This window comes from Mauremys reevesii, linkage group 13, assembly GCF_016161935.1.
Source record: "Mauremys reevesii isolate NIE-2019 linkage group 13, ASM1616193v1, whole genome shotgun sequence".
Lineage (NCBI taxonomy): Eukaryota > Metazoa > Chordata > Testudines > Geoemydidae > Mauremys > Mauremys reevesii.
In genome coordinates this window covers 31,850,257-31,874,578 of record NC_052635.1, presented here as the reverse complement: position 1 = coordinate 31,874,578, position 24,322 = coordinate 31,850,257, and the positions used below count along the sequence as shown (strand labels likewise).

General features: G+C 43.9%; 2 protein-coding genes across 17 annotated transcripts in view; one reads left to right on the top strand and one right to left on the bottom strand.

The window, feature by feature from the left end:
- The window catches only part of LOC120380998 (translocating chain-associated membrane protein 1-like), a 64,267-nt gene extending 56,350 nt beyond the window's left edge, over positions 1–7,917 (bottom strand). For 4 of the 6 annotated variants that reach the window (XM_039498994.1, XM_039498995.1, XM_039498997.1 and 1 more), the window contains exon 1: positions 7,776–7,908. In XM_039498994.1, the coding sequence (XP_039354928.1) occupies positions 7,776–7,831 (56 nt within the window). In that variant the 5' untranslated portion in view covers positions 7,832–7,908. Of the gene's footprint in view, positions 1–7,775 lie in introns of all 6 variants that reach the window. The other 2 variants (XM_039498996.1, XM_039498998.1) reach the window with 1 other exon arrangement.
- A 51-nt stretch (positions 7,918–7,968) lies between these two features.
- ZMYND8 (zinc finger MYND-type containing 8) overlaps positions 7,969–24,322 on the top strand; it is a 152,818-nt gene continuing 136,464 nt past the window's right edge. For 2 of the 11 annotated variants that reach the window (XM_039498982.1, XM_039498972.1), the window contains exons 1-3: positions 7,990–8,097; positions 9,784–9,898; positions 12,128–12,219. In XM_039498982.1, coding sequence (XP_039354916.1) covers positions 9,881–9,898; positions 12,128–12,219 — 110 coding nt within the window. In that variant the 5' untranslated portion in view covers positions 7,990–8,097; positions 9,784–9,880. Of the gene's footprint in view, positions 8,098–8,156; positions 8,517–9,365; positions 9,584–9,783; positions 9,899–12,127; positions 12,224–14,834; positions 14,972–24,322 lie in introns of those variants that run through there. The other 9 variants (XM_039498984.1, XM_039498976.1, XM_039498977.1 and 6 more) reach the window with 8 other exon arrangements.

Here is a 24,322-nt window from a genome sequence, read left to right as displayed (position 1 = left end):
CCTCAGAAAAGTCAGTTCTCACATGTTCAATATAGGGTTCTTAGTTTGACGGATAAATTCTCCAAAGATTCTGACTGTACTGGGCATGCTCCAGCACAAGACTCCAGAGGCTATGCAAGACTTCCCCTGCAGTTGCTTCTCCTGATTGCCAGGGACTGCTGACAGAGGCATAGTCAAGCTTCAGGGGTATGTACTGGGGCAGAGGCAGAAGGGGTACAGAGGATGGAGAGGGAAAGAAGGGTCTATAGCAGAGGTGAGGAACCTTTTTTCTAGCGGGGTCACTGACCCACAGGAAAAAAAATAATTCAGTCACGGGCCACATACAACCCCACAAGGCGGCACAGAGCTTCCCCTAGGCTCCACGGTGGGGCCAGAAATGAGGGGTACAGGGTGCAGGAGGGGGCTCTGGGCTGAGGCCCAGGGGTTTGTAGTGGGCTCATGGTTGGGGCATGGGGTTGGGGTGGGGGCTCTGGGAGGGAGTTGAGGTGCACGAGGGGGCTCATGGCTGGGGCAGGAGGTTCAGGGTGGGGCTGCGGGGTCTGGGAGCGGGTTGGGGTGAAGGAGGAGGTAAGGGGTGCTGGCTCTGGCCAACCGCCACTTATCTCAGGTGGCTCCCAGTCAGCGGCGCAGTAGGGTTAAGGCAGACTCCCCCCTGCCCTGGCCCTGTGCCGCTCCCAGAAGCTGCCACAATGTGGCCAGGCAGCTCTGCACAGTGTGTGCTGCCCATGCCCAGAGGCACTGCCCCTGCAGCTTCCATTGGCCAGGGTTCCCGGCCAATGGGAGCTGTGGGGGCCGCGCCTGTGGGCATATGTAGGCACATGCGGACTCGGAGCTTTCTTGATCACCCCTTCGCCTAGGGGCCGCAAGGGCAGCTGACCAACTGGCCTGGCACCCTAGCTTCCCCCCCGCAGTGAGGCGAGCCAGTGCTCACGTCTCCAGGCCCATGGGGGGGGTGTGCCAAGGCTCAGGGCTTTCGGCCCACGGCGTGGAGACTTGCCGCAGGCCAGATGAAATTAAGCAGGGGGTTGGATCTGGCCCATGGGCCAGAGGTTCTCCACTACTCTTCTATAGCCACTAGAGAACAGTGTTTTCCAGAGCCTGGAATAGACCCACGATTCTTGAGTCTCAACATTCCTGTGCTGTCTAGCAAATAGTTGTGAAACTCACTGGCAAAGTGTGTATTTCATTCCTCTGCAGGGGCAGGTTCACAGAGGATAAACAGCCTTTTACTGCCACCAGTTATGCTATTAGCTCAAGTGTCAGAGATGTGTGCTGTGGATCTAAAGGTTTCTATTTTGCTGATGACTCATGTGGAGGGGCAGAGGCCATATAGTTACACATGATGCATTATGTGCAAAGTTTAAAAACAAAACAAAACAAAAAAAACCAAAACACACCACCCAAAACATTACATTCAAAACCACCGTATTAAAAGAAAATTAGGGTTGCAAAGTCAAGCACTCAGATGTTATGAAATGCCAGAATTAAGACTGCTTCTGCAAGGCATTATGATAATCTTTAATTACAGTATCATATACTATTTTTTCTCCACAGGATCCCTGCCTCACTCAGTACACAAGATGGGCAGTACTCAGGGAATGACTCCAGCTTATGTAGTAAATAAGACTTGTCTATGGGACCCCTGCCTCATTTGCTGCACAAAATGAAAGATGCACTGTGAGACAGGGGACTGCAGGAAGACAAAGGATGGCCTCATGGTTATGACAACTGAATGACACTGCGAATAATTAGATTTTATCCCTGTCTCTACCACAAAGTTCTTATAGTATGCTGAGCAAGCCATTTAATTAGTGGGCCTCTGAAAAGTTTTTGTTCGTGTGTTCCTTATTTTATTAGTGCCCAACTTGAGAAACCTGGGGTTAGATTTACCAAAGGGCACTCACAATTGCAACTGAAGTCAAAGGTAAATGTACACTGAACATATCAAGTGCTATAAAAATGCTAAGGACTCTGAAAAATACCAGGCCCTAGGTGTCTCAGGTTGGACACCCAAAATTGACACTTTTGACCTTCGTCTCCTTGTGCCTCAGTTCCCCATCCACACTTCAAAGGATACGTTATGAAGATAAGTTTATGGTGCTGAGTGCTTCATGATCAGTACCACAGAAAAACCCACGAGGAAATCAATAATTCTGTATTGAGTGCAGGGTTTGGCTGCTGTGCAGTAAATATGGCATGGAAGACATACACCAAATAATGAGAACAAAGAGAAATACTGAATAGGTAACCATTCAGCAAGCACTGTCCACACTGTGCAATGAATGAGGAAACTGTCCTATTTTAAAAAAATAGTACATGGTCATGTCATTTAAGATTGTATCATAATATATATGTACATTGTATAAGCAACCTTAATTCTGGCATTTTCCAACTTGAGTGCTTGACTTTGCATCCTTAATATTTTTAACATAGGTTTTACATGGGATGTAATAGAGAAATATGCTCTTAATTTTCCTGTAAAAGTGCTGGATGTGAACATGAGTTTTATGTCTGACAGAAGAAAATTTGGTACACTCAGTATGTTGCAAACCCTTTAGTTTGAAGGCATCCAAGTTCTACAACTACAGTCTTAATGCCTTAGCTTTGACAGACCATGCAGATGACAATACTCCTCTTTGCAGCATTAATATAATATTAACTTTACAAAATGGCCCTCCATTCCTTCAGAAGATAGGAAAGAGGTAGCACAGATATCCAAAACCTGAGTTACTATAAATAACAGGTCAGGACTCTGCCAATAAATTCTCAAGCAGGTCAAACTAACAGTTTTCTAAAACTCATATTTCCTTCTAATTAGCAGGATGGATTTCACATCTTCAACAGTTATCTGAATCAATTAAAGGTAAATAAAAAATGTAATGAGACAAGAAACAAATGGGCCTTTCACAGTTATCCTGCAATAAACATTTAAGCAGCCTAATCTACTATTACATAAGAAGCATGCATTTTGATAAGAGTTTCCTTGAGAATGCAAATGCTAGTACACATTTTACTGTTGCAGCAACCACAATACAATGATTGGAAATTTCCAGAGGCAGGTATAAATACTGAAGTTTTTTTGCTGTAGGATGGCTACCTGGCTGCTATTGTGTGGCCAGGAAAGTTGAAGTGCTCTCCTACAGGTTTTTGTATATTGCCATTCCTAATATCTGACTTGTGTCCATTTATCCTTTTACGTAGGGACTGTCCAGTTTGGCCGATGTACATAGCAGAGGGGCATTGCTGGCACATGACGACGTACATAACATTGGTGGACATGCAGGTGAATGAACCGGTGATGTTGTAGCTGATCTGGTTAGGTCCTGTGATGGTGTTGCTGGTGTAAATATATGGACAGAGTTGGAATCGAGATTTGTTGCATGGATTGGTTCCTGAGTTAGAGGACCAGTGGTACCGCTATGGGCACCCGCATGGCCCCACAATATGCCAACATTTTTATGGCTGACCTGGAACAACGCTTCCTCAGCTCTTGTTCACTCACGCCCCTTCTCTACCCACGCTACATTGATGACATCTTCATCATCTGGACCCATGGAAAGGAGACTCTGGAAAAATTCCACCACGATTTCAACAGCTTCCACCCTACCATCAATCTCAGCCTGGACCAATCTACATGGGAGGTCCACTTCCTGGACACCACAGTACAAATAAGTGATGGTCACGTTAACACCACCCTATACCGAAAACCCACCGACCGCTATGCCTACCTTCATGCCTCCAGCTTCCATCCCGGACACACCACACCACCCATCTTCTACAGCCAAGCACTGAGGTACAACCGCATTTGCTCCAACCCCTCAGACAGAGACCAACACCTACAAGATCTTCACCAAGCATTCTCAAAACTACAATACCCACACAAGGATATAAGGAAACAAATCAACAGAGCCAGACGTGTACTCAGAAGCCTCCTGCTGCAAGACAAGCCCAAGAAAGAAACCAACAGAACTCCACTGGCCATCACCTACAGTCCTCAGCTTAAAGCTCTCCAATGCATCATCAGTGATCTACAACCCACCCTGAACAACAATCCCTCACTTTCACAGACCTTGGGAGGCAGGCCAGTCCTTACCCACAGACAACCCGCCAACCTTAAGCATATTCTCACCAGCAGCCACACACCGCACCATAGCAACTCTAACTCAGGAACCAATCCATGCAACAAACCTCAATGGCAACTCTGTCCACGGGAGCTAACCAGATCAGCTACAACATCATCGGTTCATTCACCTGCATGTCCACCAATGTTATATATGTTTTCATGTGCCAGCAATGCCCCTCTGCTATGTACGTCGGCCAAACTAGACAGTCCCTATGTAAAAGGATAAATGGACACAAGTTAGATATTAGGAATGGCAATATACAAAAACCTGTAGGAGAACACTTCAACCTTCCTGGTCACACAATAGCAGATGTAAAGGTAGCCATCCTACAGCAAAAAAATTTCAGGACCAGACTTCAAAGAAAAACTGCTGAGCTTCAGTTCATTTGCAAATTTGCAGCATCAGCTCAGGATTAAACAAAGACTGTGAATGGCTAGCCAACTACAAAAGCAGTTTCTCTTCCCTCGGTGTTCACAACTCAACTGCTAGAAGAGGGTCTCATCCTCCCTGATTGAACTAACCTCGTTATCTCCAGACTGATTCTGGCCTGCATATTTATACCTGCCTCTGGAAATTTCCATTACATGCATCTGATGAAGTGGTATTCACCCACGAAAGCTTATGCTCCAATACATTTGTTAGTCTATAAGGTGCCACAGGACTCTTTGTTGCTTTTTACAGATCCAGACTAACACGGCTACCCCTCTGATACTTAATACAATGATTGTGTTTTATAAGGAACACCTGTCGTCCAAGCAACGCGAGATCAGACTAACTCACACTTCCAGTTCTGTCATTAATATTTAAGGTTTTTTTTTTTTTTTTTAAAGTCAAGCAATGGGCTTTAAATACGTGCCATACAATCTATTTCTACTCTATATGTTACTGAAGACAGTAGTTATTTTTCATGGCACTTGAAGATATATGCAAAATTCAGAGACCATAACAGGAAATACTGCCTGTAAAAAAAAAAAAAAAAAAAAATCTTTCTAAGGACACCTATGCAGGGACATCTCTGGGGAAGCAGCACAAATATGAGAAGGAATTTGAGGAAATTGATTTGAAGCAATTTTGTTGACTTAATTCTGCAGCTGCCTATCTTCAAAGTCAGGAAGATGACACTACTGTTTTACAATCTTAATGCTATCTTCTGAATTATAAGGGCTAGAAACTTAAGCTTTAATTTTAAATTCAATTAGTAAATTGTTAGCATATATTTCCTTACTCATCAGGGCCAGGTTCTCACTTTCCAGGATGAATAGATTTTTCAAACGATGATCTCATCAACAACCATTGAGGTATAAGCACCATCAGAACAATCAAGTGACCCTGATCTGAAACCTTCAGATCTTTCATGACATTGACAAGCACAGCCCACTCCAAATGAAGGCCAGAGTGGATCCTATAATAATGTTTGCTCATGGTCATCAGGAACCAAGTAGTTACAGGTTTCTCAATCAACTTTCCCAAAAGTTGCATTGCTATGTAAAAGTTATCTTGCTACATAGGATCATTGTATCTTTGCCTATTTTGTATAATTTGAACTGACTGCAATACCACTATTCTGCATCAGATAGGAGGACATATCAGAAAATATTGTTCACTGAATGCAGCTGATTATTCCCAGCACAAACTACACTTAGGGCTGATCTACACTTAGAGGTTTTGTATTGGTATAGCTAGGTCAGTTAGGGGTGTGATATTTTATGGATATAGTTAAAACTGGTTTAACCTCACTACTGATGCAATTATACTGGTGTAGAAGTGCTTATACTGCTTATTCTCCTTCTTGTACAGGAATAAGCTATATCAGTATAACTGTGTCAATGCTACAAGGTCTGTAAACTTTTGTGTTTACACAAGACTTTATTGCATTTGAACAAGTAAGGACTTACAAACACAATTTCACAAAGTTTATTTTTTGGCTGATAAAAAAAAAGTCTCTTTAAAACTGGTACTTAAGACTAAAAAACCCAAACAAAAAACTCCCCTCTCTCCCACACTTTGATCCCAGAGCTTTAATTTATGTGATCTAGAATTCTAACTTTTGACCAATGCATTCACTTTATCTCATATTACTGGGATTCACATTAAAAAATAAAAAACCATTAGTCCTCATAGGAGAATCCAAGTTTGTCATCTGAACGGTTCTTCTCTTTCCCCACCTCCAGTCTCCTGCTGTAAGTACTGATTCTCCACAACTGCACTTTCTATCCCAGCATTCAAGTTCTGCATCATATATCCCCTTCAATTTGTACCACTTCTGATGCAGCAGACTACAGTATCACCCAACTCAGCACCTGTCATTCATTTAGAGGGACATTATTTGATTATCAGGACTCCATTCTCCACCCTCTTCCAGCATAATAATGCCCTGAAGTCTACAGGACTAGCATAGCAGTAAAGAAGAACGAACCCTTGAAGATAATATTACTTAGCAGTATAAAGTACCTTTCAACCAAATATTTCAAAGCGTTGTCTCATCTTTAAGTAGTTTTATTTTAAATCTTGCTCAAGTGATGAGTAATGTTGAGATTGTTTCAGTTAAGATACTTACCACCTCTCCCCGACATCAGTTGTCACAGCTTGGAAAACCATGTCTCCCTCCACGGTCCTATCAATTCCCCTTCTCACCTATCTCCATAAAACCCCAAACAAAAGGCAAACAATCTGCCTTATTTGCTTCATTGGGTAGTCCCATTCTTGAGAGAGGCAGTAAAATCAAACTAATCATCTTCCAGACTGACACAAATGTACACATACAGCATCATGTCACAACAATTTTATTCCAGAGAACAAAGCCTAGAAGATTCAACCAAGGCACCAAAAAGAGGTTGATGAAAAGGTGACCTCTTCATTTAATTAGGAAATCTAACTTTATTAACAGAACTTTAAAATACATAAGAGAGGAGGGATTTTGAGACAAGTCTAAGGCTGTGTCTACACTAGCATTTTTCCTCAGATTCCTCATCATTGGTAGACCTGAGTCAGTGAGAGCAACAGAAGCAGCAAAAATAGAGGTGGACTGCCAGTAGCATTTTAACTGCAATGTCATCCAACCCTGCTCAGAACAGGTCAAGACAATATGGTGGTTAAAACAACAGTGTTCACATGGAGCTCTATCTACAATAGCACTCTTACTCATGTTTCCACCACTGGAAAGTTTTAAAGAAAAAGGACAAACCAAGCCTAAGAGAAAGGGCAGATTTGGCTCCAGGAGGAGAGATGGGAATGAGGGGCTTGTTGGGAAGGAATACGGGTGAAGCAGATGCGAAAGGTGTGTGGCAATGGGATCCAGGAGGGCAGGGCGAGGACTAGGGGAGGAGAGTCAGATGCAATTGGGGCGTATGATATGGGGTCTGGCAGATGGAGCAGAAGGGAACGAGAGAGCATGGAGGGTCCGCGGGGGGGGCGACAGCAATGACAGTGCGGCAGCCTGCCCCACTATGGGGGAGATAAGAGCCGGGGTGTGTCACAATGTGAGGCGCTGGAGAAGCAGGGGCGTGACCAGTAGTGAGAGAGGGTAGGGATGAGGCTCGGTCGCTGCCCAGAGAACTGCAGGGCTGGGGCAGCTCGGAAGTGCCGGCACGGCTCGGCTGGGGCGGGTATTGTCCGCTCGGCAGCCGCAGGCAAAGCCCCCAACCCCCGTACCTCGAACATAAGCCCCAGCAGGAGGCCCATAGCCAGGCAGGACACGGCGTCCGCATGGTTCTGGATCACGAATTCATGGCTTAGCACGGGCGGGCTCTTGTTCTTCCTCCGGAGCCCCATGGTGGTGGTAGCCCCCAAAGGCCTAGGCAGTGGTCCGGCTCCAGAAAAGGGACGGTTCTTCTTTCTCAACAGCCTCCTCACCTCACGCACAGTAAACACCGCTGTCCCCACAATTACCCGCCTACAAGCCAGACTCAGCCAGTCACATTCCAGGAGACCTATGATTGACAGCCTTGCCGGTTAATCGCTGTGCCACCTGGAGGTGTGGCTTCCAGAGAGAGAGCGGGTCATAAAACGCCGTTAGATTCTCAGAACGGCTGTCGGGATTGAGTGATATTGACTCCAGCTAATGAAATGAGTCAGAGGGTGGGACCACTGTGACCCCACCTGCAGTGGGTGGGGCTTACAGAAGACACCTAAGACGACCCTTCAGGGGGGTTGGAGCGGTCGCTAAAGGTTACCTCCCTTTTGTGGGTGGGGCTCTGAGCGCGCGCGCTGCTTCTTGTGTTGGTGTGGCTGCGGCAGGCCTCAGCGCGGGCTGCTTCACCTCAGTGCTAGCAACCGGTGGCTCCATGGAGGCGACAGGTCCCAGTAGGCACCGCTCCATCCTGACCCCTATGTTGGGGTGCCCCTTCTGGAGCTGACAGACCCATCCCAGTGGGAGGCGGCTCCATGGAGAAGGCAGGTTTCAACATGCACTGAGCTATCGTAATCGCAGCCGGGTGGGGCCACCTCAGAGGCTGGGTGGCTCTCGGACTGCGTGACACTCATGAGCTGAGTGGCCTTAGCGCTCTTCCTTACTGTGGGAGGTGCCTCCCACGCGGAGCCGAGCTCAGGTTCCCAGACAGCCACGTTCTGTCTTAAAACAAGCAGCCCCGCAGCATTTACAAAGATACAACAGCTTTTTACAGCAGGCAGCTCTTCTTGGCTGGGCTAAGCGGCTGGGCTTCCATCGTTGGTGCTGTTGTTGACACTCAGGCAGACATGGTTGAAAAATGGGGTAGCAGGGTGTCTGAATTGTGAAACTCTTATTTTTCTCAAATTTAGGGAGGAACTCTCATTGAGATGTCAGGTTTTTTTTTCCAACTAGTCAAAAGTTCATTGAAACTTTGAAGAGTTTTCATGGGCTGTTGTGTTGGACAATAACTCAGAGAGAACATTCTGGAACTTCCCATACTGAACTAAGGAAAATCATTGTCAGTTGACTAAGAAGCAAACAACGGAGTCTTGAAAGGGCATCCTAGAGAGAGGCCTGAGTGAAGGATACTTCATCAGTAACCTGAAAGTATTCAGGTGACAGGGAAATAAAAAAAATTTTGGTCCCATCCTATAATCAAATCCATGTGGGTGAAGCCTTTCAGTGCATTCTGAACTTGAACTGACTTCAGTGAACCTGTGGGCGGGTGCAAGCTTCACCCATATGAATCCAATTGTGAATTTAAGTGGGGAGTGAAAATTTTCAAATAAGTACTTGTAGAGGAGAAAATCTCTTCAGCAGTCCTAAAGTTAGTATCCTTTTTCCATTGTTTGTTACTTATCAAATGTTGCATACATTCCAATTAATATAAAAGTACTTATTTTGGATCCCTGAAATGCCTTATTACTAAAACTGAGTGATATTCCTGTGAATATTCCACTACATTTTCAAATAAATTCAATTTGGACATGTTCATGCCCCATTTTTGGTCCGTGTCTAAGTTTCAGGCATATGTAGCCAGAGAAACTGAATTTTATATTTACGCTGACAGGTATGCACTTCACAAATACTTGTATGTTCATTTGTTTGGGAAACAGAAACATGTTGCTTGTCCAAACTAACCAAAATCAGGCACTCTGTGATCTGTTTATAAATCATGATCAATTTACAGTGAAAAAATTTGCAAACTTGTGTTACCAGTTCTTGTAATTTAATCACAAGTCTTGTGATGTTTGGTGTTTTTTCTTAAAGACCCAGGTCCTTCAGGTGTAAGAATTTCAGGTTTCATGGAGGGTTTTTTTTAAACATCTATGATTGTAGAGGAAAAAGTTGGAAAAGGCGAACCCCAATGGCTCAAACAAAGAAAGCAAATAAAAAGACCTAACATTTATTATTTTAAAATGATTTAAGTTAAAGTAATTAAATGGGGGGTGTCTAAATTATGATTTTTTGAGCACTTGAGACTGGGAGTATTGAATATATCTGAAGAAAATGATCCACTTGCAGATTTTCTGCTAATGGAAGAAGAGGCTGAACTTTTGCAATATATTAATTATAAATTATTTGTTCAACTAAACTGAATACAGTAACTGTTTTAAAGTGTCTTGTGAAAGTAATTAATTTTTAGCGTCAAAAGCAACTAGTAGATTGGCTTAAAAATAAAGTTCTTGTTTCTGGTCTGAGCAGAGATGAGGTTGCTATTATTGCCATAGTAAGCAGAATGAGCACAGTTTTTCTGAGACACTTTTACTTGATACAATAGCAATTGGTCATATTCTGCTATGAGTAAGCAGAAAGGACTAATACTGAAATTGTTCTGATCTAGTAAAACAATCAGTAACATTTTCCCATGGTAAATTATGTTATGGGATTCTGTATACTTTCTGTCATTGGATCTAGTTTGCAAATAAAAAGATGGATTTTTTCTAACTGCCAAGTACTGCAAATTTAGGATAAGATCTAAATATTAATTTACATACAACACTCTCTGCCCATGGCATTATCCCTATTAATAAAGAATGCATTAGCAGAATTTAACGGACAATTTTCTATTCTGTCTCAAGCATCATCTAACATATATATTGCTCTTTGTTAGTTGTATTGGTTCTAAAAAGAAAAACAGGAAAAGAAACCCGTATTTTTCTTTAATGTATGTGCTGATATTTGACAGACAAAGGAATCAAATGATTAAGGAGGAGACATTTTTGCCAGTATAGGCCCTTCTGCTTCAGCACACTCAAGTCTGTACACTAGCACAAAGGCCAATTGATTTCACTGGGTCCTGTGCCAGCTCAGGGTTTATCCTGGCAGAATTTTTTCTAGTATTGTAGCCTAACTTTTCTGACCATCTTCGCATTTGAACAACCTTGTACTTAATTTAAGCCATGCAGAACTACAGTGTTACTATTAACATTTACACGGTTATCTTTTATTATCATAGACATTGTGCAATCAAATATGATAAAGCTATATGAAACTGATATTCTTCATTCATCTTAATATCCTGCACCTAACCGTTTTCCTCACACTTGTGAATGAGAAGTGGCATAAGTCCAAAACCCGCAAACACTTAATCACACATGTAACCATTCACATGAGCAGCGATACTGAGCTCTACTGGAGTATGTGGGGATTAATTTACACATGTCCACAAGCATTTGTAGAATGGGGCTCTAGATTTTTCTTCCTAATATCTATCTATACTGATAAATGTTAATTCTATGCCTGAGGAATAAGATCCTATTTAACATTTCTCAAGTAACATTTTCAAAGACAATTATACAGTTAAAACTACATATATCATCACTTTTTTAAAAAGGGAGAGTGTTTTTTAAGTTAGTTTATATGTGGCCCAAGATTTTAATGACATAGGCCCCAATCCCACAAGCAAATCCTCACAGGACTTGGACAAATGTTCAGTCACATGGATTCAGTTTCAGGAGGTAGTGAAAAAAAATTTACAGAGGGGACAGAGAGATGTAAAATTAATGTTTAGACTCAGGACAGTTTCCAGTGGAGTCCCCATTTCTCAACTCAGCATGACCATTGGCCCCCTATTGGTAGTTTCAGTAGAGGCCTAAAATGGAATTGGTATTGAAAATGAACAACCTTATATGCATTTACAGAGGTTACAAGTGGATTAGTGGTAGTGCAAGGTTTCCTCCCTTCCCTCAATATGTCTTAATCGTGACATGCAGTACCAATTCAGTCTTAGACTTCTATGTTGAGACTGCCACTAAAAGGGCCAATTATGATGCTGGTTTGTTACATAGAAATGTATCCACTAGAAAGTAGATTGAGACTAGAAATTCATTTCATGGAGGTAACAAACTGAAATGAAATTTTTAGCAATTAAAATCCTGATTTGCATTTGAACCAGTAACCTATATGTGAAAGCCTCCTAAAGTCATTCCTAGTCCTTGAGTCATCTGCTCCCCTTTGAAAAATCCAGTTTTAATGGATCAAACTGAGAAACTAGTATATTAAATACACCAATATGGTTTCACAGAAGTAAGAAATGAATGAGCCCTGTTAAAAGATTTTGTTCACCCTTCCCTGCCAGTGCAGGATTATTTACTAGTTGATTTTGTTTCAGAAAACAAGAATTAGCATCCAACACATCTCACGATACAGCTGCAGGAGGAATCCGGGAACAGACCTATTCAGTATCATATACTTTATCAGAAAGTAAGTAAGTAATGTTAATTTCTAATATAATATCTTTGGTTTGCAAATAATATGTGAGGCCCTGCAGGGCCTTGGCTTTTAACTATCAGTTTTTCACTATTGCTATATATAGTGCTTGCCATACCCTTCTAGAATAAGAGATATTTTTCTAGGTTTAAGGGATGGAATAAGTGAAAATCTGTTACTCCTGCATTTATAATATCTTGCCAGAAAGAAGATCAGGAATGAGTCCTGAGATAGTTTGTACCAGATGTGAAAGACAGTGGACTGTGAGGCAAGTGTTTATAGTTCAAAGTGTTGTCTTCCTCCCCCTCCACTTTTATAGGAGCTGGAGCATGTTGCTTCTGCACTGATCTCAGAGCACATTGCCAGAGGATCTGAAAGTTAACCTTTGAGGTATCGGAATAGGTTCTTGTCTATCATTTCCCTTCCCCTATGGGAGTTGATGCATATTACACCTGTACTGAGCTCAGTGAAATATTGCTAGAGGCATGGACAAAAGTGGATCCTAAAGTGGGTGGGAGTGTGGAAATTAGCAATACTGAGAAATGCTAATTTAAGGACATGATTTTTTGCAAGTTGGGAGACACTCACTTGATGTAAATACATACAATTTCTCATTCATTTGCAGCAAAGGATTTCCATTGGTTAGGAGGATGAAGACTTTCTGGGAGTGTAGGCTATCAGCAGTTCAGGGTGAGGCAGAAAGGGGCTAAGTTATTGTGCTGTATTTGGATGGCTGCTTCTCTCCAGCTGAGTTTAAAGGAACTGTAATTAAAAGGTTCAAAATGTCTGGGTTCTACTGAGTATTTAGCTGGAGTTTATGTTGCAGGTGAGATTGAGATTTATTTAACTTGAGTTATTTATTGCTCCTTCCTCCCCCCCCATCTCTCCCAAAAAAGTACTACTCCAGTTTGCTCTTTTACTCTGAAACTGAGCGAAAGCAATTTGCAAGCAAGTATCCTTTATCACTCACCCAGCCACATTTGCCTTAATCCATTCACTGAGAGTTAGACTCCTTGACATATCTTCCTTCTGAATTATGCTTTTACTCTGGTTATCTTTTGTACAGGTTTACATTAACACTTGGTGGGCATTGCCTGAGACCAGATCAGGGCTTCACAGTATTGTCAAACAAGGTGGATCTACCTGTTTCAAGAAATAACCAGTGCATTATACTTTTCTAGTCACTGTAACTGTACCAATTTAAAATTCTAAGTAAAATAAAGGTATGTGCTGCATGAACAGTAGAAGGCAGCATTTTCCGAAATTGAGTTTGTGTTTAATTAGTAAGATTTCTGTACTCAGTAGGCCATGGAAACACTATACACATGTGTAAGGCACGTAAAAAGAGGAAAAATAAAAGATAAGAAAAGACAAACAAGATGGTGGGTTTGTTGTAGTAGAAGGCTGATTTACCTGCTATACAACTTGGCTGAAAGATTCTGTTTCCCCTCCAGTAGCTGATGGTAATATTATTATGCTCAGGGAAGGGAAGTGCAATGACCCTCTCTTCCCAGTCTGTATATAGTCTGGTCTTATAGGAAAACCCTAGAGACCTGAACTCAAGCTGGGCAGGTAAATAAAGGAGAAAATTATTTGCAACTATCTTGTTATAAAACATGTATTTATTTGTATCACAATAGTGCCTAGAGGCCTCAGCCTTATTGTTCAAGATGTAATAAATATAAACAAATAAGAGACAATACCTGCCCCAAATAACTCAATTTTATTTAGTTATTGATTTGGGAATCATTCCAGTTAAGTGTTCAGAGTTGTATGCTTGGACTAATTGCATGGGGCTGCTTAAACATATCCTAATTACCTTTTGGTTAACCTTTTATTTGCTTCTTCCTTTATAATTTTATAACCTCGTAATTTAAATTGTTTCTTTGTTGTCAGTTGAATATCTGGTCCCAGTTCTGAAGTGAAGTTAAAAAAAAAAAAATCTTAGCCCTTGATTCTGCAGCTACTGTTTTATCCTGGTTCTCCTCTATAGTAGTGCCTTTTTTTTTTTTTGTAAAGTGGACAGAAGTTAATTCTTTGGTGACACCAACTTCAGAACTATTCCATAAGTTGGTTAACAGAGTAGGAGTGGAATGCTCTGATGTTTTCCTTCATTCCCACTCACAAGCCCAAGCTCATCATCTTTACAGTAATGGACCAGGTGCTAAAGTTGCTTCTGGTTTTGTAAATGGCAGTATATTGTACTGCTTCTAAACCAGTTGGCTTGGACAATACAGCTGCTATTGCCATTGTACTTATTTTATTGCCTTCTTATTTTGGTAGGTGCATTTCAGAAATATTTAGCCTGAAGATATATTAGGAGGCTTTAAAACAATAAGCAATGCCTGCAGCTAAGAGTTGGAAATAGTTTGTGGTGCCAGCCTTAGCAGTGAGTGAGCAGGTATATTTGTTTTCTGTAAGGTTAGTCTTATGTATATTTGGTCAAAGGAAATATACAGAAAATCAATTCTATCTGCCTCATCAGCAAGTAGGTTTGGGTTGGAAGCAGTGCTTGCAGAAATTAACTCTATGGCCTACTATTAAGCAATGTTGATTTGTTCTTCCTGTACCCAAAATGTAAAATCAGGTTACTCTCTCTTTGCTTCTAGAGCTGTGGAAGTGTACCATTGGTGTGTCAGACTCCATTGAAATAAAAAAGAATGACTACATTGACTTTGTTATTTTATGCTGAAGTTGAACAAATGAAGTTATCAAAAAGAATGAAAGGTCCAGTCATTGTGATGGGGTAAATACACTCAGCTTAAAATCAGCGAGCTAAATATCATAATATTTGCTGTATGATATCCTGTTGAGGTATGAGAGAAATATTAAAGGATTAGGCTATTTAGTTCTGCAGGCTGTTCCGTGCAGCCCAATCTTTGTCTGCATAGAGCTTCCCTAAAGTCCGTAGGACTCAGTCAGTGCAAGAACAGCGGCTTGTCATCTCAGAACAGCTTGCAGGATCAATGCCTTAGTTTGGAAAGGTCAATGGATATAAAATACTGCATAGTGTGGTGAAGGCCCATCTGGTGCTTTCATTTGTTCTTTCCTATAATACAAAGGCAAACTGAAAACTAAAGGCAAAACATTTAAATGGGATAGAAAGTCGTATTTTAAACAGCATACAATTAATCCAAGAAATTTGTTGTTGCAAGATGTTACTGAGGTTTAGTTACACCAAAAAAAAAAAAGGGGGTGGGTGGGTGGGTGGAAGGGTAGATAGATATGAATAAGAACAGCATTTGCAGTTACACTGCAGTGGCTAGAATAAAAATTACAAGAGCCTATCAACCTTCTGTCTTTTGGGAATAAGATAATTGCCAGCTGGGGTCTGGAAGGAGTTTTCCCCTCATGGTATAATTTTGAACAGCAGGTCAGGTATATTATAGAGTTTTTGGTCTTCCCTTGAAGCATGTGGCTTCAGCCACTGCTGGAGAGAGGATTCCTAACTATATGGACCATTGATCTCTTCCTGTATGTATGGCCCTTCCTGCTTTTCTGTGCTATTCGTAAGACCCGATTAATGGACTTCTCTGCTTTGTAACAATTAAAATTTTTAAGTTTTAGTCATTTAACAAAAAGGCTTCTCAGGTTTAACTGAAGTAGAACAGAAGTGATGTTTGCCATCTGCAAAAGAGGGATAATGACCCTTGTAGTCCTAAATGTACTATGGAATCTTCAGAGACCTCCTATTTCAGTTTTCTTCAATATAAGAAGGTCCTGGCAGAATGCACACAGGATTGATTAGCCTTGCTAAGGCCAATATGAACTCCACCTGATATTTGCCAGATCTCTCTTATCTCAGAAAGGAATTAATAGACTTGCTTCTAATGTTGTGCTTATGTAGGTAACATAATGGAAAAAGCATATAGGCACAGTTTAAAGCTCCAGATATTCGGTTATATAAGTGACTAGTCAGTGGGCCTGATACATCAAAATAAATTTAAAACTAAGCAAGGGTTGAAGTCAACTTACAGTACTGTGAAATTGAATGGTAATTGTAGAAGCTTAAAAAGGCAGGAGGAGGGTTCTAGTTTATTGGCAGTCTTTAATGGTAAGAAGTTACCTTGCTGAAACCCAGGAAAACAAAAGAGGGAAATGTCGAGGCACCAGTTCAGCATCTCCATGTGGTAATCAAAATTGTTGGGTGTTAAGTAAATGCATGCAGCTTGTGTTGTGACTGATATACAGTAGAATCTTCTACTGCCCACTTTATAATGGCTCTTGTTCCATCCTGAGGCTCCATTTTTTCCTTCCAGAAGACTGGATTGGTTTTCCCTTCAGAGTCCAATACCTTTACATTGTTGGAGAGGTGCTTGTTGAGTGACATAAAAAACACACTGCTTTACAATAGTATGTTTTGAAAGCCACATGTTGGGTAATTTTTTGTGATGGGGTGAGTGAGAGGGATCTTACCTATGAAGGGATGGTAAGTTAGCAACAGAATGATTTTCTTTTTTTTGAGTTGGGTTTAGGGAATCCAGAATAGCATTTCCTTAGATATACGTCCCCCTTAGGTTCTACAGCTTTTTACTGTACTTTTGAAAACAAGTGCTATGTACAACTTAAATAGTGCAAGAAAAATCCCATTTCTTTCATTAGTGTTACAGGGAAAACGTTTACAATAGAAGTCACAATGTACTTTCATACGTCCCAGAATATGTTATCATATTGCAGCTTTATGTCATGGCACGATGATGGTTTGGAAGTCCTAGTGGAGAGGGATTGTTACTACTCAATATTTATACAGTGTCATAAATGTATATGGTGCCTTACAAAAATAGACTACTGTAGAGATGTTGCCACCCCAAAGCTTACATTGTAAGGGATCAATCTTGTTGTCACTGAAGTAAAAGGGAGTTTTGTATTGATTTTGGTGGGAACAAGTTCAGGCCCTAAATAACTAGACAAACATAAGAAAAATCACAGATTTAGGCAATGAAATGCAGGGATTATTGATGAAAAGGAAAGATTATTTGAAGATGGCAGTGTGGAGGTCAGGAGTAATGGGCACAATGGAGGAGAACAAAGATGCATAATCAATGCAGTTTACCCCCTATTTCTGTATTTAATCAGATGGAAATTACTGCTGTAGGGGAGGTGTAAATATACATGATCTATATCCATGCACATTTGTGTGCACACACATGCTTCTTTCACTGCAGTGGGATATACAATTTTTTCTCTCTTGGCATGGAGATAAGTTTTATCTTTGAATGTGGAGCTCTTCAAAGAACCTCTTTCAAAGGTCACTGTCCAATTCAAATACTGAATATAAAATAAGTCTTATCTTACAAATAACACCATAGAAAGCTGAAAATGTAAACAGTTCTCATTCATTTTTTATTCTTTATGTTGTTACAGTAATTATTACATTTTCTCTCCATTTGTATAATAAAAATAAATGAGTCAATTGCACTTTCAGGCTCTAATACAATGCTAAAATGCTTGAATACAAAATAAAAAAAAAGTCAATTACACTTTCAGATGCAGATACAATGCTGGTGAAGATTTAAATCCAAACACAAATATTTTAAGAAAAAACAATTAATGAAAACATTTTCATTGGCATTTTATTTTGTAAAGCTTTATTTATAAAACCTACATTTTTGGCAAAAGCTGACTGGACTGTATCCCAGTAATAGCCATTTCCTTTTCCTCTCTTAACAGGTTGATAATACAGCATTAGAACCATAGGTGTTGGAACTAGGGGTGCTGCTGCAGCCACTGGCTTGAAGTGGTAAATAACAACCCAAATACACGGTTTCTACCTTCAACACCCCCCACTATAAAAATTGTTCCAGCACCACTAATTAGAACCCTTGCTGGAAGGGCCATGCTGTCTTACTTTTTCACTTTAAAAAATAAATTTGCATATTTTCTAAAATGATTTGCTGTTAAAGCGAATTTGAGTGTGAATATGAGTGTGCAACTTCCACATGCAAAATAACATATCCAAATATATTTGTGCTAAAGCTGGACCATAAGGGTCTGAAACAATTAGCCAGTAAGAGAGAGGCACTTTTTTTCCTTACTGTTTTTCTCCTATGATAAATCTGAACTCTCCAGTATGTCATATTCTCTCTGATACCCGAAAAGCCTTATGAAAACATAATTAAAATGGGAGGAAAGTATAGTTCTGAGAGCTTTAATTTGGCTCCTGTTGCTAGAGAACTCACCTGAACTATTGATTTGCTACCTCACTTGAGCTGTAAATTTGTCCTAGATTTAAAAAAAAATATTAGTGGAGCATCCAGAGAAGACAGCTTTAAATATATATATATATTTTCATATTTATTAACAGCATATATTGACGTATCTGATATACAAGGGTTGTTTACACATTTGTTATTGCTCTCTCCTTTTTTTTTTTTTTAAAACCACAGATAACAGGCATTACCCCCCTGTGGTATAGTCTCCAATAGACCCCTTTCCCTCTCCCCCGAGTTTCATCTCACAAAGACAGTCCCCTGACCACTCTTCCACCAAATAAGTTGGGTAATGACATTGGGGTGAGCTTCCTTTAAGGGGCTCCTTTTTTGCTTTTATTTTTTGTATCCTTTCCATGAGTAAGTTCTATGCCAGCACAATTATGGAAGCTTCCCATTGAATTAAAAGGCTATTTTAAATATATGCTAAAAATAGATACTGAAGTTAACAATGCTGTTTTAGACAGGCCTTCAGGAACAAACTGTAAAGAGAAAAAATGAGACTGAAAGTAAGCCATTAGCTGTACAGTAACCATTTACTGGGAGTGATCATTTTTTGTCTCTGTCAAATTGAAGGCCCTGTCTCTACAGAGCTGACAACAATGTTTAACAACCACACGTTATCTTATGTTAAGACCCAGGCTATAATTTATTTTACAGTATAACCTGAGTATAACACAAATTAGCATCACCCCGCCTAGCTGGTGAAACTGTTATAACCCAGTTCAGCCAGTGCGGTCAGGAGTTTTATGTAATGAGTTGCTAACATGATATCTAAATAGATAACCCTGGTCTACAAAGACTAATATACCATCCTATGCTATATGCTCTGCTACGGAGAAACTGATGCGCAGAAATCCTTGAGACTATGAACTAGATCTTTTTTAAATTTTATTTTTTCTTTTATTTTGGTGGAATAAAATGTCATGCAGATCCCTTAATTTTGAGGTTACCAAAGATTGTTCCAGCCAAATCAAAATTTATAGGTGCACTTAATCCTCTCTTGGTCATTTGTTTTGTTTTGCTAGAATCCATGTATCAACAGTTCAACATATTGCATTTAATATTGTTTCGTTATTAAATCAGTTGGTAATGACTTCATAGTTCAGGTTGCATTCTAAAATGGGCTTACAATGGGGCATAAATTAATGTTCTTCGAGTGCTTGTTCATGTCCATTCCACATTAGGTGTACGCGTGCCGCATGCACGAGCATCAGAAACTTTTCCCTTAGCGGTACCCAGCGGGCCGGTGGGGCCCCCATCTGAGCAGCGCCACTGCGCCGTGCATATATACCTCCGCTGGCCTGACCCCCTCCAGTTCCTTCTTACCATCCGTGGCGGCGTTGGAACAACCTCTTGCTCTCCTACGAGAAGCAATCCCTTAGCTTTAGAGTACTTAGCTGCTATCAGTTCGTTAGCATTCTGTTGTGTGGACACTTAATAGATTAGGTGCTTGGAGGCTTCCAGCACCCGCCCCAGGCCGCAGGCCCACGGGTTTAAGGCTTACGCCACGTGCTGCAAGCCTATGCTGTTTAGTGACCCCCATGACTCCTGTCTACGTTGCCTGGGGGAAGCACACCAAACAGAGAGGTGTAAGATTTGCAAAGCGTTTAAGCCTAGAACAAAGAAAGAGAGAGACTTTCGCTTGAAGCAGTTGTTGATGGAGGCAGCACTGCAGCCATCGGGCCCAGAGCGCCTGACACCAGCTCCAGCCTCCTCGGTGCGGAGTGCCCCAGAGTCGTCAAGAGATCTGGTGCCGTACAAGCATCACAAGCCATCGGCCCCGGAGAAAAGTAGGCCCTGGCACCGCTCATCCTCCCCGGTGCGGCCCAAGGCCAAGCCAAAAGAAGGGCGCGGACGTTCCCCACAATGGAGACTGGCGCCATCTAAGGGCCCAGACACCGGAAAGAGCAGGGTGGACATTGTACCGGCGCCACAAGTCCCTCTGAGTCGAATCCTAAGTGAACTCAGTGAGGACGACGGGCTTGAGGAGTAATGGATCAGCCCTCCACGCCTGACACCTTTCAGGCGGTGAAGGACCTCATCGGGTTGTCAGCGGTGAGCCCCCTCCCATTCAGGGAGAAGCCTCCGGCACCCAGGCCAGCAGTGTTGTCGAGGGGAAAGCTGGCAATGGTACGCCCTTCGAGGTCACCGTCCCAGCATCGCTCCTGGCGTTGGTCCCGGTCAAGCATTGAGTCTGTGGACTCTCAGTTACCCCTGACGCAGAGGGAAGCCTCAGTACTGGAGACGAGTCAGCGCACGGGGTTAGTGCAAGGGACCCGACGCTCTCCGGCACCCTCCAGAGACCGACACCCTTGAGAGACCAAGAGAAGGCGAGCCAGCCATTGCCGAAGGCTTCCAGACATCACTGGTCCCAATCCGGGTCTTGGGGGCACCGACACCGGTCCCAGTCCCGCGAGCAGCAATACCGTTCCCGTTTGCGATCGGCGAGAAGCCACTCATCGATCTCCCGCCAGCACAGGTCGATAGCACTGCCATGGCCTTTGCACTCGGCGTCACCAGAGTCCGGCACCAACTCAGGCCAATAAAGTTACCCGCACTGGGCACCGGACTGCAGAGATCACCAGGCTGGGTGACAACCCCAGTGGGCACTGCCGGGACACTGGCCCTTCTGGGGACGTTGGCCCTTCTGGACCCCCTGGGCCTACCACCAGTGGCAAGGGGCTCCCTCCAGGGCCAGCTACTCTGTGCACCAGTACCGGTCCCCGCACCCACGCTCCTCTGTTCAGGAAGCCACGGTGTCCAGACCGCCTGCACCATCGCTGAGCGAGAGACTGGAAAAACCGTCACTGAGTCCAGTGCCGCCCCAGGGTCAGCTGTCCGAGCCCAAGCTGGATGCCCCTCGTTTGGGGGAGGGGGACCAAAGAGACCAGCAAAAGGAAGCGGAGCAGCTGCTGACCTCCTCATCCCCGGATGAAGCGGTAGCAGGCATAGCGGTATCAGGACTTCTGTCAGTAGACCACAGAGCCCACCAATGCTGCTGCATAAGGTTGCTCATAACTTGCGGTTACAGGCCGAGGAGACAGTTGAACAGGAGGACTCCACGGTGGACATCCTGAGCCCAAAGGGTCCATCCAGAATAGCGCTTCCGCTTATTAAGACCATACAGTCGAACTATAAGGCTATATGGCAGACCCCAGCCTCCAGCGCTCCAACAGCCAAAGGTGTGGAACGCAAGTACTTCACCCCGTCAAAGGGGTACAACTTCTTTCTTTGCCACCCAAGCCCACGTTCCCTGGTAGTCTCGGCGGTAAACGAGAAAGAGTGTCATGGGCAGCAGGCCCCGGCAGCTAAGGCCAAGGAAGCGAAGCGCTTGGACCTGTTTGGCAGGAAGGTATATTCCTCAGGGGGCCTCCAGTTGATGATTGCTAACCAACAGGCCATCCTCAACAGGCATAACTTCAATTCCTGGGTGGCAGTGGGGAAGTTTAAGGACAGCCTCCCGTAGGGTTCCCAACAGGAGTTTACAGCGCTGATGGACAAAGGCTAGGCCGTAGCAAAGACCTCTCTCCAGGCGTCCCTGGATTCGGCGGACACGGCAGCCAGGACAATCGCATCTGGCGTGGTCATGTGATGCTCGGCATGGCTGCAGGAATCAGGTCTGTTGCCTGAGGTCCAGAACTTGCTCCAGGACCTCCCCTTCGAAGGGTCTGGGCTCTTTTCAGACCAGATGGACGCAAAGATGCATAGCCTCAAGGACTCGAGGGCCACACTCAAGTCGCTGGGTATGCACACCCCGGCGACCCAAAAGAAAGCCCTTCAAGCCACAGCCTCCTCACTACCAACCTCGTCGTATGCAGGAGTCCTAATGCAGGCGAAATGGGGGTACCGGGAGGCGGCGTAATAATATAACAATAGCTCCAATAGGCCAGGCCAGAGCCAAGACCAGCATAAGTCTCAGCCCGGCCCTAAACCAAGCTTTTGAAGGTGTGCTCGAGGACAGCGTACCGGACCAATCTCCGGATCCATCCCCTTGCTTCCTGGACCACCTGTCCCACTTCTCCCGTGAGTGGTCCAGTATTACGTCAGACCGCTGGGTGTTACACATGGTGTGAAGTGATTACAGGCTGCAGTTCTCCTCCCTGCCTACCCCCCACCTCCCTTCACCGTCCCTCTTCAGGGACCCTTCTCACGAGCACCTCTTGGAAAAGGAGGTTCACACGCTTCTAGAGGTGGGGGCAGTAGAGTTGGTACTGAAGGACCTAAGAGGGATAGCTCAGTGGTTTGAGCATTGGCCTGCTAAACCCAGGGTTGTGAGTTCAATCCTTGAGGAGGCTACTTAGGGATCTGGGGCAAAAATTGGTCCTGCTAGTGAAGGCAGGGGGCTGGACTCGATGACCTTTCAAGGTCCCTTCCAGTTCTAGGAGATTGGTATATCTCCAATTATTACCTTATTACTTAGGGAAAGGGTTCTACTTCCGCTACTTCCTCATTCCCAAGGCCAAAGGAGGCCTTTGACCCATTCTGGACCTGTGAAGGCTCAATAAGTTCCTCATCAAGGCCCGGGTCCGCATGGTCTCTCTGGGCACCATCATCTCTTCCCTGGATCCAGGAGACTGGTACGCTTCCCTCAACATGAAGGACACATACTTTCATATTGCCATCCACTTGGCGCATCACCGATTCCCTGCACTTCGCTGTGAACCAAGAACATTACCAGTTCACGGTTCTCCTGTTTGGCCTAGCTGCGGCCCCACGGGCATTCACAAAATGCATGGCGGTAGTGGCAGCCGCCTTATGGAGGCAGAGGGTTTGAGTTTACCCATACCTTGACGACTGGCTCCTGGTGGGCTGGTCCGAAGACGAGGTTTGGTCCCGTGTGCAGGTGGCCCTGAGACTATTCCGGACGCTGGGGCTCCTGGTCAACGTCCCCAGGTCCACCCTCATTCCAAAGCAGAGAGTGGAATTCATAGGGGTGGTCCTAGATGCGGTACAGGCAAAGGCAAGCCTCCCAGTATCATGATTCCTGGCCATCCAGCAAGCAGTGAACTCCCTGTGCCAGTTTCCCACTACAATGGCCAGATGCTGCCTGAGGCTGCTGGGCCACATGGCAGCATGCACACATGTGGTCAGGCATGCCAGACTGAAACTCAGGATGCTGCAGGCGTGGCTCGTCTATGTACACTGCCCAGGGCAGGGACCCCCTGGACTTGGTAGTGACAGCCCCAGGGGATGTGTTAGACTCCCTGTGGTGGTGGCTGCCTCAGACTGTGGTTTGCGAAGGCATCCCCTTTGCTGAACAACAGCCGGACCTGACGCTTGTGATGGACGTGTCAGATCTCGGATAGGGTGCTCACCTGGGAGACCTCAGGGTTTGTGGTTGGGAGCAGAGCAGTCGCTCCATATCAATGTGAAGGAGCTCAGGGCGGTTCATTTAGCCTGACAGACCTTTCACGCCACTCTGAGTGGTCACAGCGTGACAGTTCTGACGGACAACATGACCGCCATGTTTTACATAAACAAGCAGGGCGGAGCCCGCTCCTTGCTGCTCTGCCACGAGGCTCTCCTCCTCTGGAACTTTTGCATAGCCCACGCCATTCATCTTGAGGCGTCACGTCTCCCAGGGGTGTGGAACAAACTGGCAGACCACCTCAGCAGGTCGTACCGCATGCACGAGTGGACGCTCAGAGCGGATGTTGTGTATTCGCTCTTCCGCAAGTGGGAGTTTCCCCAGGTAGACCTGTTTGCCGCTGGGAGCAACACCCAGTGCCCGCAGTTCTGCTTGTTCCAGGGCTGCAGCCCAGGCTCAATAGCAGATGCGTTCGCGATCCCGTGGGGAGGGGAATTTAAATACGTCTTCCCCCCGCTTCCTCTGGTGCACAAGGTGCGCAGGGATGGGGCGGTGGTTATCCTTATCGCCCTGGCCT